The sequence below is a fragment of the Coccinella septempunctata genome, chromosome 1 (genome assembly GCF_907165205.1).
Source record: "Coccinella septempunctata chromosome 1, icCocSept1.1, whole genome shotgun sequence".
Taxonomy (NCBI): domain Eukaryota; kingdom Metazoa; phylum Arthropoda; class Insecta; order Coleoptera; family Coccinellidae; genus Coccinella; species Coccinella septempunctata.
Genome location: NC_058189.1, coordinates 1,478,232 through 1,497,499, shown reverse-complemented (window position 1 = coordinate 1,497,499; position 19,268 = coordinate 1,478,232). Strand labels below are relative to the sequence as shown.

The window sequence follows — 19,268 nt, the reverse complement described above, 5'->3', positions numbered from 1 at the left end:
ACTTGAGCTACTCGAGTTGTTCATTACACCTTGTATACGTGAATGTAATTCGATCGAGTCATGATTATATTGAACTCGGTGAGATTTCGAAGGAAAAAATCGAAAATCTCCTTGAGGGTGTCGTGCTGAGTAAAACACAGCTTTGAAGTTGCTCGCAGACGATCGTCCTGATGTCTGAGACGACTTGAGCTACTCGAGTTGTTCATTACACTTGGTATACATAAATGTAATTCGATCGAGTTATGATTATATTGAACTAGGTGAGATTTCGAAGCAAAAAATCGAAAATCTTCTTGAGGGTGTCGTGCTGAGTAAAACACAGCTCTAAAGTTGCTCGCAGACGATCGTCCTGATGTCCGAGACGACTTGAGCTACTCGAGTTGTTCATTACACCTTATATACGTAAATGTAATTCCATCGAGTTATGATTATATTGAACTCGGTGAGATTTCGAAGGAAAAATCGAAAATCTTCTTGAGGGTGTCGTGCTGAGTAAAACACAGCTCTAAAGTTGCTCGCAGACGATCGTCCTGATGTCCGAGACGACTTGAGCTACTCGAGTTGTTCATTACACCTTATATACGTAAATGTAATTCCATCGAGTTATGATTATATTGAACTCGGTGAGATTTCGAAGGAAAAATCGAAAATCTTCTTGAGGGTGTCGTGCTGAGTAAAACACAGCTCTGAAGTTGCTCGCAGACGATCGTCCTGATGTCCGAGACGACTTGAGCTACTCGAGTTGTTCATTACACCTTGTATACGTAAATGTAATTCGATCGAGTTATCCTTATATTGAACTCGGTGAGATTTCGAAGGAAAAAATCGAAAATCTTCTTGAGGGTGTCGTGCTGAGTAAAACCCAGCTCTGAAGTTGCTCGCAGACGATCGTCCTGATGTCCGAGACGACTTGAGCTACTCGAGTTGTTCATTACACCTTGTATACGTGAATGTAATTCGATGGAGTTCTGATTATATTGAACTCGGTGAGATTTCGAAGAAAAAAATCGAAAATCTTCTTGAGGGTGTCGTGCTGAGTAAAACACAGCTCTGAAGTTGCTCGCAGACGATCGTCCTGATGTCCGAGACGACTTGAGCTACTCGAGGTGTTCATTAAACCCTGTATACGTAAATGTAATTCGATTTATTATATTGAACTCGGTGAGATTTTCCAAACATTCAACATTTCGAAGGAAAAGAACGAAAATGTTCTTGAGGGTGTCGTGCTGAGTATAACATAACTCTTAAGTTGCTCGCAGACGATCGTCTTGCTGTCCGAGCTACTCGAGGTGTTAATGTATCGACGTAATTAGGATCGTACGACGGCGGTGATTTCCTCGCGGTGGCCACGCGGTGTCGTGGGTGGATGGGTGGGGTAAGGGCGGGCTCGCGGGTTCTGGAAGGGGCACCAAGGCGTGCGCGGGAGGCGGCCTCAACCCTCCTGCCGAGTCCGCTCGCGGCACCGACCGAGCATCAGTTCGCCACTACGCGTTATGACGAGCGACGCTGGTTCTCGCTACTACCGACCCAACACGCGAAAACATTCGGACTTTTAACCGCCGCCACGTGCTTCTCATGGCCAGGATTGCGCCGCGAGTCCTCTCCCAACGTAACCGATCCTAAACTCAAGTTGTGCTTTGACTGTTTCTCGATGTTTGTGATTGTTGTGTAAACGAAGGTGTTGTTGAACTTTCAGGTGCGAACAAGACAAGGGACAACAAGATGCAGCACACGGCGGGATCGCCTCAGCAGTTCTGTCTGCGATGGAACAATTACCAGTCGAATCTGACGAACGTTTTCGATCAGCTGCTACAGAGTGAGTCGTTTGTCGATGTGACGCTGGCTTGCGATGGGCACTCGATGAAGTGTCACAAGATGGTCCTGTCTGCGTGCAGCCCGTACTTTCAATCGTTGTTCTTCGAGAATCCGTGTCAGCACCCCATCGTGATCATGAGGGACATCAAGTGGCCGGAGCTCAAGGCGGCCGTGGAGTTTATGTACAAGGGCGAGATAAACGTGTCGCAGGAACAGATAGGTCCTCTGCTCCGCGTGGCCGAGTCCCTGAAGATCAGGGGTCTGGCCGATGTGAACGGCGAGCAAGACACCGTGACAACGGCCGCCGGCGAGATAACCACCAAGCCGTCCCCGATCAAACAGCTGTCTACCACGACTCCCGTGCCGATGACCCCGAATTCCAACAGCGCGATGGAATGGGAGTCCGGGAACGGTCATCCCGCCAAGAAGAGACGCCGTTCCGGGGAGAGGAGCAGCATCAGCAGTCCTGGCGAGAGCGCGGCCAGCACGACCGCGGACGTCCCCGAGCCCCCGCTGTCGGTGGAGATGTCCCCGGCGCCTTCATCGACCCCCTTGCCCCCTTCTAGCTCGGCCGAACCGATGCCGCTGAATTTGCCCTTGCCGTCGCACGTGGCGCACATGCCTCCCTCTGACGATATGGAGATCAAACCTGGTATTGCTGAGATGATACGCGAGGAAGAACGGGTAAGTCGAATTTCATGTTTATTCTTCAGTTAATCGCCTCTGATCTTCTTACGCCAGGTTTAATTGACCTTAAAACTTAACATTTGCTCCTTAAGAAGGGTCTACACCGTTGTAGTAGTCAGTTCAAGAAGAGAAATTGAATATCTTACGTCAGAAACCACTAATTTATATGGGGTTTTCACTATTATTCAATTCAATCAGTTCGTTACCTCGGAAAGTCAGAATTTATTTTATTCGTCAATAGGAAAAGAAAATGAAAAAATTATTTCAATGAAGAACAAATATTCATTCATGTCATTAACTTTCCGAGGTACAATCAACTCTTCTATGAATTTCCACATGAAGAAATTTCTCGAAAAGTCTCTCTATTGGCTACAATTCGTATCCTGGTGAAATTGAAAAAAGACGTTCGTTAACTGCTGGAAACTATTGTAATATCCGTAACTTTTATATGATTTCAATATCGGGAAAAGAAGTCAACAATGGGTCTTTTTAATTATTCTTTATTGAGGTTTTCCAAGCTTCTTCAGATACTTAAAAATATAAGCACAATATAAACAAACTGCTATGTATAAGATGGATAAAGATCATTGCAATTTCTAACATCAAGCAATAATCAAGTATATAGCACGTGTATCAGATACAGTTTTAGCAGAGGTTAGCGTAATACTACAAATTGGAAGATTACTTCGCAGACCCAATAGACTGATATACATATACATTTGTTAACATTGTTGGGAAGTATTTCTCTTTTGTGTTCTTGTCATATACCTTCATGTGTGCCTTTTATAGGTTAATATTTTAGTGATTAATGTATATATTTTTGATTTGTAATATAATACTTCTATTTACTGACACCCCATGTATGTGTGATGGGTCAAAAATTGTATACATTATTTACAATAATGTATGGTGGTACCATACAATTTTGCGTAAGATACAAAAACTTGGAAAAAAAACCCCAGTAAAATACCCTTTCTCCACGTGAGTGTAGTGGATTGTAAAAGATGAAACTGTTGACAAAATAAGCTGAAATATTTCATATTGAAGAGCATCTCGCACTGTAAAAATTGATCCTTTTCTCGAAGAAAAAGAAAATTCAGGGAGTCTTCTCCAAGTTACCAGAAAAATTTTATCGTAAATAAAAAAAAAAACAGAAGCAGAAAAATATCGGATAATAAGATTTACCAGAAATTTACAAGCCAATTCTGAAAAGATTCAGAATTGGCACTAAAACCATCCAGAAATTTATAAATGGGACAATGATTAGCCAGATGATTTATGGTTTCTTCTGGTTCCCCGTATTCACAACTAGGGCTTTTAACTGAATTCCATCGGAAAAGCATACTATTGCAACGTCAGTGACCTGTTCTTATACGATTCAGAATACACCATATTTATTTTCCTGGAAAGATCAAAACCAGGAACTGGTAACTATTGAATAGGAAAGGATATATTAAGTTTCAGTAAATCTCATAGAAAGATTTAGCTCTGCATCATATTTCTTGCACATGAGCACTATTAACCTAAAAGGTTTCAACAATATTCAGCAGCCGAAAAAAGCAAAGCACCCCATGAAGTTCCAGCTAGTTTATGCAGGATATTATTTCTAGTTTTCAACTTCAGACGCAAATTTTCCAAATGCGCTTTAAAATTCATCGAGGAATCCATCGTAACCCCTAGATTTTTCGGATTGAAGTTAAGTCCCAAGAAATAATCACCGAAAACTACGGTTTTACATGAATATGAAGTAATATCAACATTATTATCAACAACAATAAAAATTATGAAACTCAGTTATACTGCAAAATGGAAACTAGGCATGAAAAAAAAAAAAGAGAAACGTAATCAAATTAAGAAGTTATTATTCAGTAAAGAATTAGATAATTGAGTGGTTGCATCTTGTCATAGAGCAAAAATTATAGTGAATTTTCAAGTAAATATCACCTAAGTAGTAAGTACCTATGTCTGTATATATGATGAAATGATATAATGATATTTCACACCATCATCTTTACTTTGAAATGCATTCAATTTGATAAAAATGACTCGATTCGCTTGTTCCCGAAAGGTACACCATAACCGAAGAGTTGCTAATGCTTCAATTTCCTCTATCCATTTTAACAATTTGAATTATGATTGATATTCGATGTAAATGATATAGCTTCCCGATAAATGTATAAATAATATGGAGGAAATCTATTGATAATTTTACGATCCATTATAAAGCAATAAGAAAAAGTCTATTGATGGACTGAGCTACAATAGAAATTCGAAAAGGATGTGTTGGGAATATTATTATTCTTCTGAAAGAATATGATCCTTTGTTGCATTATTCATATTTTTATATGATTTCTTTAGATCAAAGGGTAAATTGTCTACATTAACAAATTCTATTCTATTTCCACGGAGATCGTGAAGAATTTCATTTAGAATATGTGGTTACAAGAAAGAAATTTCGTCGAAGAAATATTTACAATGGTCAATAGACCTTTAAGTTTGACTCAGAAATGGTTAAGAGGCTTGGGCAGAGTTGCCAGTTCTACTGAAATTTCAGTAGATCTACTGATTTTGATATTAATCTACTGATCTACTGAAACATTTCTTAATCTACTGAAAAAAAATTATGTCTCTTCCTCATTATTCTTAATCCTCAATTAATCACATACTCTTATATCTTGCATGATATTTCGACAAGCTCTATTCAAATAATATTTAATGATAATAAATAATCTAGAAGAGCAAATTTCACTTACGTTACCTTTACAAAAGAAGTAATAAATTTACATAATAATGATATGTATAAATCAAAAAAAGACGATAGTTTATCTGTTTCAAATTAAATGCAATTTTTTATATACCTCTATCAAGTCCGCTTGAACAGTTACTTACTTATGTTTAATTTTTTTCATTCGTTTTGAATTTTTGTTGTTTTTTCATTCCTGTTTTTCATTCAGTCTAATCTGATAAGTACAATTAAGTACATATGTAACGTCATTTTGTGATACTTGTGAGTGAATTAATAATTAGCGGTATACATATACAATGTTCATTTCTCCTATAAAGATATTTTGCTTGTTCCTATTTTTTTGGATAGGTGATAGATTACGTATATTGTTTAATATAAATATATATTTTTTGACGTCATAGGTTTATTTCATTACCCCTTCCTGAAATTTGTAGAGCGTAGAATAAATCTACTGAAATCTACTGAATTTTTGACAAGAAATATACTGATGAAGTAAAAATTGAACTGGCAACCCTGGGCTTGGGCGATTATATTTTGATTTGACATCGATTAATTCAATTGCATAATTGATTTTCACAAAGGAAGATGTTGATCCTCATATACAGGGTGTTTTCAAAGGTGAGGCTTTGTTTTTGACAGAGGTAGAACTCATCAAAATAAGTCGTTTAACCAAAAATTGTCTTTATAAAATATCCAAGAAGACTGAGATATAACCTCAAAAAGTTCGACAAAATTTCATTGAATTTCAAGTAGGGGACTGTGGAAGGTGACTCCGGCATCGCAAAAACGAAACAAAACATAAACATATGGCTGGACAATGAATGGTTCAGTACCAAGTTCATCGGATTAGATGCATCAGGTCACTTTTGAGAGAATCATAATTGTTGTATCGTTAAATTTAGGGTGAAAAAAAATTTAGAAAATCGAGGCAGTTCCTTGAAAGTGATTATGTTAGTTATGTTGAAAAAGTACTATGATGTTTCTCCATTTCATGCCTTTTTTACGACGATTGTTGGAATGTTCGAACAAGAAGATTGTGATGCCCATTGTGAAAAAATTCGTGAATAATTTAGACGAATTTTATTGGTGAGACTTTGAAGTATTAGTCTATTTTTTACACTTGTGTCCTGAGTCTCTTCTGTCAGTTGGTATCGAAATGAGCCGTTTTATAAAATCGTGTAAGTTACTGAAAAATAATGAGAACAATTCAACAATACCAAGTTTCCATTATCATTACCACGTAAATATCGAACTAGCCAATATCCTAAACAAAACCACATGGTCGAATCAGGTGATAAGTTTTTTCCCACTGCTTTGCAATAATTCAGCTAACAAACGGTCTAGGGTCGTATAAGGATCTATTTCAGTAATCATTCTCAAACTTTTTTCAACTTTGTCATTTTGAAAGTTTTGTATGGTGATTTTTGGTGAAACGCTTCATTTTGACCAATTCTACCTTCAGTTGAATTAAAGGCATGCTCCAAAAAATTGGAAATGATCACAAAGTTAAAAGGAGTGAAAGAAGATAAGCAATAGGGAGTTCAATTAATTAATTTTATTCCATTTTTCCCATATAAATAATATAGGGCGTATATATAGGGGGCTATGTTGCCAGTAAATAGGATGGTCCTTACAAACTAAAATATAATACGAGTCTATTTCCTCTTATATACCTACCTATTTATGTGATCTCAGTTTTTGCATTTATTTTATTCTACTTTCACATTTTTGTTCAAATTATGACTTTAGGTTTTTCCATCACAAAAGCATCATCTCTGCAAATTTCACACATATTTTTATTTCTGAACGTTTTTTTCAAAACGCTCAAATGTTCATTAGATAGCGTCCAACTTAGCTTCAAGAGTTGATGGGTTCTTTGAATTTTTGGTACTTTTACGGTATCTAATGATCATAATGAAAAACTTGGAAGGCGTGGGTGATATCTTGTGTTCGAGAAAGATTCATCGAATAAATTACAAACTATAATCATAAATTCATTTCATTCGGTAAAACCGTTTGCGAGATATAAGTAAAAATAACATTTTTTTATGGTTTTTCAACAGACTGTATCTTTTAAACCGAGTCGATTCGGAAAAAATGGTATAAGAAAAAAGTGTTTCTTTTGACCCCAAGAATCTACTGTTGGAACATTTGTACGAGTCAAAGACTCACCCTGTCTACTTCCACAAAATATGTGACATTTATCTCTTCCATTCGAGGCGCGACCAACACTCGCCAACAATGAACCTATCCGACCTTTCGTCAGTCCTTCGAACAAGACCGCGGGGAGCCCTCTCAACCCTTCGAACCCTCTCCGCCCTCCCGCTCATCAATTCCCACCGAATTCGCCCGGGTAATAATTTCACGATATCGATTGTGGGGAGAGTATTCAAAAACATCACCCTTTTATGTACCGCAAAGCGGCCGTGTTAAATTCAATAGAGAAAATGGCACTCCTCCAGTAGTCGGTGCAACGGAACACTCGAATCTATCGATTCCATCTGACCTAGCCGGAGAATACAGCCAGCCAGCAGCAGCCAGTTCGCAATCTGAAGAGCGGCCGGGTTCGGGGGCCGGGCGGCCTGTTCGAAAGTGGGACATAGTTCGTGCTGAGCATTAAGTTTTGCCTCTCGAGTGGCCCGATGTGCTTGAAAGTGAATCGGGCATTTCAATTTTGTTTTACGCCCTTGTTGTTTCTGCGGTTCGCCTCTCTGTAATCATCGCGTTGCATACACAGGGTGGACGAAATGCGGGTTGCGTCATTGGTGTCTCAGGAACGACGGGAGATACAGGGTCGGTTGCGTAGGGAACTTTGACAGTCGTCGTTGAAGTCGTGGATCCAGAAATTTCTAGCCTTTTTCTGTATTCCGAAATGAATTCATCATGTCATTCGTACTGGGGTGTGCATTATTACCATTTCCTATTTGAACCTGGGTCGTTGTGGCTCGATTAGCCTTTCTGGAACTGCGACCATGTGGATCTTTCGTTCTCTGCCCTACTCATTCATTGACAAATTGTCAATGAAGTGTCAGAAGTTTTTTGAATTTCTTCCCCGTTTTTTTTGAATTTTCTACTGAATAACCACTGGTTCATCTATGGGAGATGATTCCCCAAAATAAGGGTTCTGTAGCGTTCCTCGAACAACTGAAGAACAGAAGAATCATCACTTGGAAGACTGAACCTGGTCGAAAGACCCTCCCAGTCAAAAGCAAGATTTGACTATTATTAATTTGAGTACTGAAGGCATTTCTAACGACGAGGGTGATCCTCCACCAAGATCAGCAGATGATTTTTGACGTAGAGATGATATTCCTCCCAGTGCAATTGAAGGGCAAGTTATGTACCTATGATTATTTCCTTTTTCTTCAGTCATCATCAAGTCTTCGAATAAGTTTTGATGAAAGCTTTATTATTAACTTTTTTTCTCGTTTTCTGCTCTGTTTCTTTGTTTCAGATATTATTTCGAAATGGAAAGAGGATGAAGAAATTTTTATGCCAATAGAAAGGGAGCCCTTCAGTATTAAAAGCTTATTCTGTGAACAAATTTGTCATCACAACACTACTCACGGGGAGACAGGGTTTTTTTACTGAGGTTTTTCCCTAAGCTCTTGTATCGTACTCCAAATTGTATGGTACCCCGTTACACTAACCTTTGCTAAAACTCATACATATGCTATATTGTTTGATACTAAAAATGTATTGCTGACATTCAAAAGAAATCCAAGGAGGTCGTCAATGGTGTTGATAAAACCAACAACATCCTTAGGGGCCTTGGGCCTTTACCTCTTAAGTATCCTGAACCGGTTTCCCCATATGAATGATTCTTAGGCTAGCCAGCTCTGGACACTTGCATACCATGTGTTCAGCTGTTTCTGCTTCTGAGCCACAGAGCCTACAAATCTCATCTGCTGACTTCTCCATACGGTACAAGTGATATTTGTATCGACAGTGCCCTGTCAGAAGTCCCACCATCACCCGAAGATCAGCTCTTGGCAGCTCCAGCAGCTTTCTGGTGTAGGTCGGTGAAATCATCACCAATTTCTTTGACTGAGTATGTCCAGGAGTGTTTCACCAGTGGGTTATTCTGTTGTTCAACTCCCATTGTTGTACCGCTGCCTTACATTGGTCTTTTTCAAGCCCACAGAAAGGCTCAGGTCCAGCAAGTGTTAACCTTGATGCTCTTTTTGCAAGTTCATGGGCTTTTTCATTTCCTTCAATACCACAATGCTCTGGTACCCATAGTAGAGTCACTTTGTTGTCTCTGGCCAGTTGATTTATGGTATGACGGCACACTCATGTCAGCAGAGATCCCAGGTAGTGTGGTTCCAGGGACCTCAGCGTGGACAGGCTGTCCATGGTGTTATAGATATGCGTCCATTTGAGGTTCATTTCAAGACACTCCTCATCGCATACGTGAATCTTAGAACATAGATACATGGAATGGAAAATGAGACTGGAGTGAGATAGTTGCTTAGTGTCGCCAATCACAATTGAGACAGTTGATTCGGACATCATTGGCGCATCAATTTTCAGTGCGAATAGATAGGACGCATGTGAATTTTTCAATAAAACGCCACTGCCTTAGTGTCGCGCTAGACAGAGAAACATCGAATGTGTGTACTACAAACAATTCATTCGTAGCACTGAATGCCCATTCCATGTACCTATGTTCTAAGACGTGAACAGCCAGTGTCTAGGTCTGTAAAATAGAGTAGAGGTCCTCAGTTTAGGTCCATATACGCCAATGCCAGAGCCTGTTTCTGATTCTGATCCATCAGTAAACCACGAATAACGAAACTTATTGCACTAGGACGGTCAGCTATGGGCGTTTTGAAATCGAAGATGATTGGCATAACATCCGATGGTTTTACCAAGAGGTTTGAGTCTAGTAAATTCAATATCCTCATGTGTCCAACCAAGTGTCCTTGTAGGAGATTCCCATTGAGTTCTTATTGCTTCTAGCAGGCTACATTTCCTCACATGTAGGTGTAGGGGAGGCAGATCAAGTTTGGTCTCAAGCCCTTCTGTAAGAGCTGTGTGCATAGCTCCTGCAAAACCAACACAGGCTAGCCTTTGCAGTTTCTGCAGCCGGTTGCGTGTGGTGACCTCTTCGGTTTTTGTCCTACCGCTGTGTATAGCCACAGTACCATTTTAGGCACCTACGGGCTGTGCAAATTATCTCTGTCCATATTTCTCAGAGTGATACTCCATGCAATCTGCAACAGAAAAGTATGGTCCAATTCTGTTATTGAAGATTCTAATAATGAAGAATCTTTCCTATGGTGTACAGGGTGTCCCAAATTCGATGCCCAGTGAGGTAATCTCGGAAACGTGAATAACTAGAGCAAAACCGAGGACACATCTTCGAGCTCTTCATCAGAGAAACAAGGAATGGTGAAAACCGTAGCCTCCTACGATTCTTCGTTTTTGAGTTATTAGAAAAAATTAGATTTTGACGATTTCGAAAAGTTACAGATCTGAAACTTGAACCTTCTTAGGCACTTTTATACGTAGAATCTATTGACGAGCTTGAAATATTCTTTCATTTCGAATCATTAGGCGAAATCTCGTTTTTCAAATGCAAACTTTTATTGAATTTGTTATTTTTGAATTGGAAAAAAAATCTTTCTTAAGTAGATTCTACGTAAAAAAGTGCCTCTAGAAAGATCAAGTTTCAGATCTGTAACTTCAAAGGCAATCATAAGTCATAAGTTATTTTTCGAAAAGAGCTCAAAGTTATGTCTATCTAAAATTTGTTGTCACAAACTGCAATTCAATCGCTGAAATGATATTATCATTTTACTGTTGGGCCAGTTTCTCTGAATATCAATGAATCTGAAACGTTCAATCTGGGATCCATGAAACATAAAACCATAGATAAGTTTTTGAAATCGTACATTTCATCCGGTTTATGTTTCATGAAACACTTGTTATTGATGGCACAGTTTGAAATTTTGAATGATATTCATGCGGGAGATCCTGAAAATCAAAAATCGATATAATATAATAAAAACCACTCATTTTCATAAAACTTCGATAAACATGGCAAACCTCTAAATAATTGATGGAGAAATTTGTGTAAACTGTTCCCCCATCAGTGCTCATTTCAGAACTTGAATCATTGATGAAGAAATTATAGATCGAATTACGAATGAATTTCTGTATATTTTGTGACGATATTACAAGGAAGAGAGTGCATCATACCATTACAACTTCTGAACTCTCATCGCAATATATATATGTATATATTTTTATATGATCCGAAATAGAACTTGTCCTACTTAATGATATATTCTCAAATAAAATCTGTTATTATTCGAAAATCAATCGTCATTACATGTAATGAAGCCTGGCCGTAATTTGACCAGGAAAAAACGTAGAACGTAAAGATTTCCCTGAATTGGCTACTAAATAATTCACGATTCCTAGTTTGCCCTTAGCTGGATGACGATATCCAATCAGTTGACTAAAACATTTGATGTGAGCGTTCACTTATTCAGATACTTGCCTCATCAATTTTTCTGGAGGGTATATATGGGAAAATGCGTCCTGGTAATTTAATGCCCGTTTAGAATACAGGGTGAATCTTCTACTTTCAAGAGTATATATGTACCATTTTTTCCGATTCGACCCTGATAAAAAAATATAGCCATTTTAAGTTGTGCCACTCCTGGACCCTGGAAAAAAATTATCCTCGGAATAACTAGCTAAATCTGTGACACTACACATCTGTGGATCTCTCAAATTGAGTTGTATTCAGGCGCATTATGCGAGAAAATCTGAGGAATACTTCTACACTGCGCAAAAAAATTAACGCACATTCTGAAAATCTCAATTTTAATGAAAGTTAACTCTACATTGACTTTATAACTTATTTTTTATGTTCTCTCGGGAAGGTTTTGAACGAAAGAAGACACATTAAATGGAAGAAAAATTCAGGATTTCACCGAATCTTATGTGGAAGAAGAGAAATGAACAATTTTCAAAATACTGAAATGCTGATAAGTGATTTAATACTTGGTATTTCCACCCATTGCGTTAATTACAGCTCGGCAACGACGGTTCATACTCAAAATGAGTGATCTTAAAATGTTCTGATCTAATCCTTCCCAGATTTCTCCGAGTTGGATTCCTGAGTCATTAAGAGTAGCTGGATGATTTTCTGAACTTCTCAGCCTTATTTTGAGGTTGTCCCAAACCTGCTCAATCGGATTGAGATCTCGACTTCTTGCTGGCCATTCCATTCGAGAGACTTCAACCTCTTCAAGGTACTCCTGAACGATGCGCGCACGATGGGGTCTGGCATTATCGTCCATAAAAATGAAATTTTCACCAATGTATGGGGCAAATGGCACTACATGCTCTTCAAGAATGCTCCTTATATACTTATCAGCATTCGTAGCTCCATTATCAACGACCACTAGGTCTGTGCGAGCAGTCAAAGATATTCCACTCCATACCATAATCGATCCTCCCCCGAAAGCAGTAGTATTCAGGAAATTGCACTGAGCATATCTTTCATGTGGACATCTGTATACAAGGGAACGTCGATCACAATGGTAGAGGCAGAATCTAGACTCATCTGTGAAGAGAACTCTTTCCCAATCGGCCTCTTCCCAATGGATATGCTCTCTCGCAAAATCCAAACGCGCCCTTCGATGGGCTGGGGTAAGAGCTGGGCCTCTTGCCGCGACACGAGGCCTTAAATCATATTCTCTGAGGCGATTTCTTATTGTCTGAGTGCTAATTTGCACCTCATGAGTTTGCTCAAGCTGAATTTGAAGGAGGCGAGCGGTTGCAAACCGTTGTCTCAACGAAGAAACTCTCAAGTAACGTTCTTGAATGGCAGTTGTTACCAGTGGTCTACCCTGTCCTGGTCTTCGGACATTCATACCTGTCTCCCTGAATCGCTGCAACATTCTGGACACACTTGTATGGGAAACTCCAAACCTTTCTGCAATTCTTGTGTATGTCCACCGTTCTTCTCGCAAAACTACCGCTTGGGCACATTCCTCTTGGGTCAAATTGCGTGTTTCGCGTTGCATAGCGATCGAGTGTAGAAAATCAAACGAAAGAAAAACTATTGATCACTAGAATTGATCGAGAACAATTGATTTTAGAATGGAGCCAATACATTCAAAATTTGATAATATCATCTTTTTTTATTCCTGCTGGGAAAAAACATCTGTATTGAAGAAAACCGTTGAAAGTTGATAACAAATGCATGCATAATTCTGATAAAAATAATTATCATTGAGAACACCTTCAGTTGTAGAATAAATTTGAGATTTCCACAATGTGTGTTAATTTTTTTGCGTAGTGTATTTTATAAAACGTTCAAATATTCCTTAGATAGCGTCCAACTTAGTTGGATTCTTTGAATTTTTGCTATTTTTATGGTACGTAATAGTCATAATGAGAAAACTGGATGACGTAGGCGATATCTTGTGTTCGAAAAAGATTCATTAAATTCATGAAAAACTATAATCCGAAATTCATTTCATTCGATAAATCCGTTTGTGAGATACTACTGAAAATAACATTTTTTTATGGTTTTTCAACAGCCTGTATCTTTTGAACCGAGCCGATTAGGAAAAAATGGTATAGGAAAAAAGTGTTTCTTTCGACCTCAATAATATACTGTTAAAATATTTGTACGATTCAAAGACTCAGCCTGTACATGAATTAAATGTTGAAAACGTCGCATCGTCCTTAGCGCCATTCTTAAAAATAATAAGCTCTCGTGTGAGGAGCGAGCCAGGCCGAGTGAAATATATTCCGTATTGCCCAGACCCGCGACATCTGGCAATTTAGCCGTAGATATTCCTTTCAGGAGATCCCACCACACACACCCCCCAACCGCTGGCGCTCCCACGTTTCACTGGAATTTCCCTTTCATTACATTCTTTGTTCTATTTCCAACGACGAGCGTCTTCATTCACCCCCTTCTTTATTTATGCATTTATTCCGAGATTCGTTCCGTGTTATATAAACACGATGCATATTTTAATGCCCGAGGCGGTTTGGATCGGTATTTTGTTTTTATTTTTTGTGTTGAGGATGATATGTTTATTATAATTACAAATTTTATGTCGATGATGGGACTGTATCTTAATAAATGAATGAATGCGATGGAAGTGAACAAACTCAATTTTTAATTTATCGATTAGGCATTCCATCCATCGACGTTAATGGTAACCCGTATCTTTACATTAAAGCCTGACGTCAACATTATCTTGTTCATAACTTTTCTGAGCGATTGCTTGACTTAATTGTCAACTGTATTTGGAATTATTTTCCTGTGTTGCCAGATTCTTGATATCATCATCCACAGAATTTCTACCTCTGTTGGTAATATCGCCTATTTATCATCATGACGTGAAGGTTTTTTTGCAGTAGGTCTGGAAAACTCGAAAAAAAACTTGATATTGATGTTGTAGAGCATTAAATTTTGACTAAATCATTCATTCCACAGGCCCCAGAAAACCAAATAATAAAGCAACCAAAAAAAAAATGAATAAATGTGTGATCTGAGAAGAAATTAAAGCCTTGTAAATTACTTAAATCATTAAATATTTTTCATTTTGAGCTTCCTTGATGAATTTTTCGATTTCTTCCTTCGTTAAAATCTTAGATTTCTTTGCTCTATAATCTTGAGTTTGCCGTTTCAATAAGGAACGAAGTTTTGAATACGTAGATATATCTACATTCTGTTTAATTGCAAGGGTTGACTTCAGCATTGAATGATTTTCTCACATTGTGTAACAAAGGTCTAGGAATCGATTGAAATTTATTCTGGGAGGATTCTGCATCTCTTCATGAACTTTTTAAGGTTTTTAATCCCAATCTCTGAAACAAAATCAATTAAAAATGAAATCAACGATTTGCTCCTGCGTAAATTCTTGCACTAATTTGTCAGGAGCAAATTAACTAGAAAAAATTGTTGCCTGACAATGAACTCAAAATAAATAACGTTGAAATTATAATTCTTTAACGTTTCGGAGTCTATATCAGACTCCTTCATCAGACGAAAAATCTATTTTTTAGAAAATCTTCTGAGTTGTGGTTTTTGTTTGACATTAATTGTCAACACACAGAAACAGAGACTGCAAAGAAACGTTGATTCATTTAATTTTGAAATTACCGGATGACCGTTCCTTCTTTAGTAAATTGATCCAAATATGATCTATTCCTACCGAACGATTTGCCAAATTATTATCTTGATCTAATAGAATACACGTAGACTCTTTAATTTTTCGTTTAAAATGGTCTGGTTCCGTCATTAAAATTTTAGTGTTGTCCCAATCCATCATGTGGTCCCCCGTATTAGAACAAATGTGATCTGCGATTTGTGATCGATTAATTTCTCTATTTTTAATATTATTTTTATGTTCGCGTTTTCTTATTTCTAGAGGTCTGGACGTTTCACCTGTATATGTTTTACCACAAATACAGGGTATGTTGTAAATTCAATTTTTTGATTTTTGTTTTTCGTTCAAAGGTTTAGTTTTTGTTAATATAGATCTTAAATCGTTTTGCGTTTTGAAAACAGTTCGTATGTTGAACTTCGAACCGATTCTTCTTATTTTTTCTGAAAGGCCATCAACATAAGGAATTACATTCAACAAATTTGGTTGTTTTTGACGGTAATAATGATCAGGAACAACCAACAAACCGTCAAGAACAACCAAATTTGTTGTGTGTAATTCCTTATGTTAATGGCCTTTCAGAAAAAATAAGAAGAATCGGTTCGAAGTTCAACATACGAACTGTTTTCAAAACGCAAAACGATTTAAGATCTATATTAACAAAAACTAAACCTTTGAACGAAAAACAAAAATCAAAAAATTGTATTTACAACATACCCTGTATTTGTGGTAAAACATATACAGGTGAAACGTCCAGACCTCTAGAAATAAGAAAACGCGAACATAAAAATAATATTAAAAATAGAGAAATTAATCGATCACAAATCGCAGATCACATTTGTTCTAATACGGGGGACCACATGATGGATTGGGACAACACTAAAATTTTAATGACGGAACCAGACCATTTTAAACGAAAAATTAAAGAGTCTACGTGTATTCTATTAGATCAAGATAATAATTTGGCAAATTGTTCGGTAGGAATAGATCATATTTGGATCAATTTACTAAAGAAGGAACTGTCATCCGGTAATTTCAAAATTAAATGAATCAACGTTTCTTTGCAGTCTCTGTTTCTGTGTGTTGACAATTAATGTCAAACAAAAGCCACAACTCAGAAGATTTTCTAAAAAATAGATTTTTCGTCTGATGAAGGAGTCTGATGTAGACTCCGAAACGTTACAGAATTATAATTTCAACGTTATTTATTTTGAGTTCATTGTCAGGCAACAATTTTTTCTAGTTAATTTGCTCCTGACAAATTAGTGCAAGAATTTACGCAGGAGCAAATCGTTGATTTCATTTTTAATTGATTTTGTTTCAGAGATGGGGAGTGAAAACCCTAAAAAGTTTATGAAGAGATTTTCTCACATTGTTTAAACAAAGGTCTAGGAAGTATGCCATCATAACATTGTCCGAGAAAGAACTCGTATTTTAACTCTTACGATAGTCCACAAAACGTTTATATGCATATTCGTACTTTTCTCTCAATTTCCTCGGCAATAATTTTAATGAAACAGTATTCACTACCTCAATCAACTCTGGAGGAGTTCCAGAAATGGAAATTTCATCATCACTTATCATTTCACATTGTTTGGCTTTCGAAAACACCAGCAATTATTAACCCATAATAACCTAGTGTTACACATATGTAACGCAAATTTCACTGGCAAATCTATTTTATTTTTCAGTAACTGTAGCTATTAGCGTTACATATATGTAACACCATTTTTCTCTAACAAAAACCATACAATTTTCAAACAGAAATTGAGTTGTTTTTGTCTTGTACACTCTATAAAGAATATTTATTGAATTAGAATAGTGATCATAACTCAGGTTATTAAGGGTTAAACTTATATGCGTCAAGTGTGACAATTCAAAATTAATACGTTTCCATAGTAACGCAACCAATTTCATTACGAATGGATAAAATAATTCAAGATTTGCTCAAAATAAATCAATATCTGCCTAATTTTGAACGATTTGCGGAAAAATAGTATGTTTACCTCGTAGGAGAAGCCACATTTCTGTACTCTGTGTTGCTAATCTATCTTCTTCACAGTGATCCAGAAAAATAAAAACACATAAAAAAAAGGTCATTTAACAGTACAATGTTGCATCGTATGTCCATTTTGAAGATGGACACAATGTTTCATTTATTCCATAAGAAAAAGGCATACATTTATTTTCTTCCCAAAGTTCCTAAACCAAAATTAGTAACTCCGCTGTGTTGAAGACTGACCGTCGAGGTTTACCGAAAGATCAATCTCACGATTCCGAACTCCCAACAGAGCCGTCTGGCACAAAACGACCCTAAATTTATTGTGTAGCGCCTTCAAATTAGAGAACGAAAGTACCCACTAAACCGGCCATATTGCAATCGTCCGCATAATAACCCCATCCGATTTCCATGGGCCACAATGATCAATCAAACACATGTTATTAGTTGTAACACACGTAAAGAGTAACCAACTATTCCTATATCAAACCAATATAATTAGGAATATTATTTTTTTCAACGGCGTAGAACGCGTTGTTGGATTGTAGGTCGCCGTGATGTGCAATTATTCACGTCATTATTTTGTTTTTATTTATTATAACAAGTCGGATAATTCCGATTTAATTGAGGAGTTTTGTCGAATAATTATATGCATTGATATTGCTAATAAATTGCGATGGCTCTCTACGGTTGTGCGTTCATTATGAGGCCGGCGAGATGTTGACATGATTGAATTGAATCTGCCTGATTCAATTTTTGTTTTTAATCCTAATAACAGTGAACTCGTGTATTGAGCTCGGATGAAACCAGGGCTGAAACATATTTGATCCTTTTTTGAACAATTTCAATATATTCATCCGTATTTATTCAAAATTGGTGCATCAAAGATGAAAACAACAAATGCGAGAACGCAGATCGTTGTGAAAAAGCAGTAAAAACAAGCCTTTCTAGTGCACCACTGGCCTGGCTGGTATAATTAATAACAAACGTGACGTTCCGATCACTACTCGAATATACCTAAAAAAAGGAGATCCACCTTTACAGGAAGATTTTTTTGTTCGTTTTTTGTGTATTTTAGAGATTGATAAAGCAACAATAGAGTTTCGAAACGTGGCTCATTGATCAAATTGAATGTTTTCTTCTTATATACGAGGATATATTGAAAAATTCTTAGCCTACTATAGAACCAAGCAAACTTTCAATGTCAAAATATTTTATTTGTTTCTCATTTGTGAAAGTCAGTTTCCAAAATCACAATATTAATCAAGAAAGTTCATTTTATCAAGTCACTAACTTGTAAAACTGACAGTTAACTTGCAAAATTTTTACAAGTTAGTAGTATTATTTACATTAGAAAATTTTTTTTTATCGTCATATATGTTGAAAATCATGGCACAATTGTTATTTCCAGTAACACAGATTTTTGATGATGAAAAAGTTGATACTGATAATGATGAACCATCTGTTGACTCAGAAACTGCTGAACTCGAGGACTGCAGAACATTTGTACTCTCCTTACTACCAAATAATTTGCTAGACATTTCGATTTTTTGGTGACCGAATCATCGACATAACTCATCGCAATTTCGGTGCTCTTCCATCCTCCTGCACGCTTTAGTGCTAAAATATCTCCACCCGAATCCGCAACCATAGTGGCTCCAGTTCTGCGAAAAGAGTGGCCGGTGTATAACTCTGGGTCTTTTAAACATAAATATTTCGCTATTTGCTTTGGGACACCACCAATAGTGTGCTGGCCAGCATTAAAGGAAATGCACTTTCCATGTCCGTATGTCAAAAAAAATCTTAGGCTTTCTGTTCCAGGAGGCCGAAGATTTACATATTTTCTGTATAACATGCAGGGCTTGAAGCTGCA

At 37.3% G+C, this 19,268-nt stretch overlaps 1 protein-coding gene across 6 annotated transcripts in view; it reads left to right on the top strand.

The window, feature by feature from the left end:
- Positions 1–19,268, top strand: part of LOC123311204 (protein bric-a-brac 1-like) — a 337,498-nt gene that overhangs the window by 62,299 nt on the left and 255,931 nt on the right. For all 6 annotated transcript variants that reach the window (XM_044895043.1, XM_044895067.1, XM_044895035.1 and 3 more), the window contains one exon: positions 1,697–2,499. In XM_044895043.1, coding sequence (XP_044750978.1) covers positions 1,723–2,499 — 777 coding nt within the window. In that variant the 5' untranslated portion in view covers positions 1,697–1,722. The remainder of the gene's footprint in view (positions 1–1,696; positions 2,500–19,268) is intronic.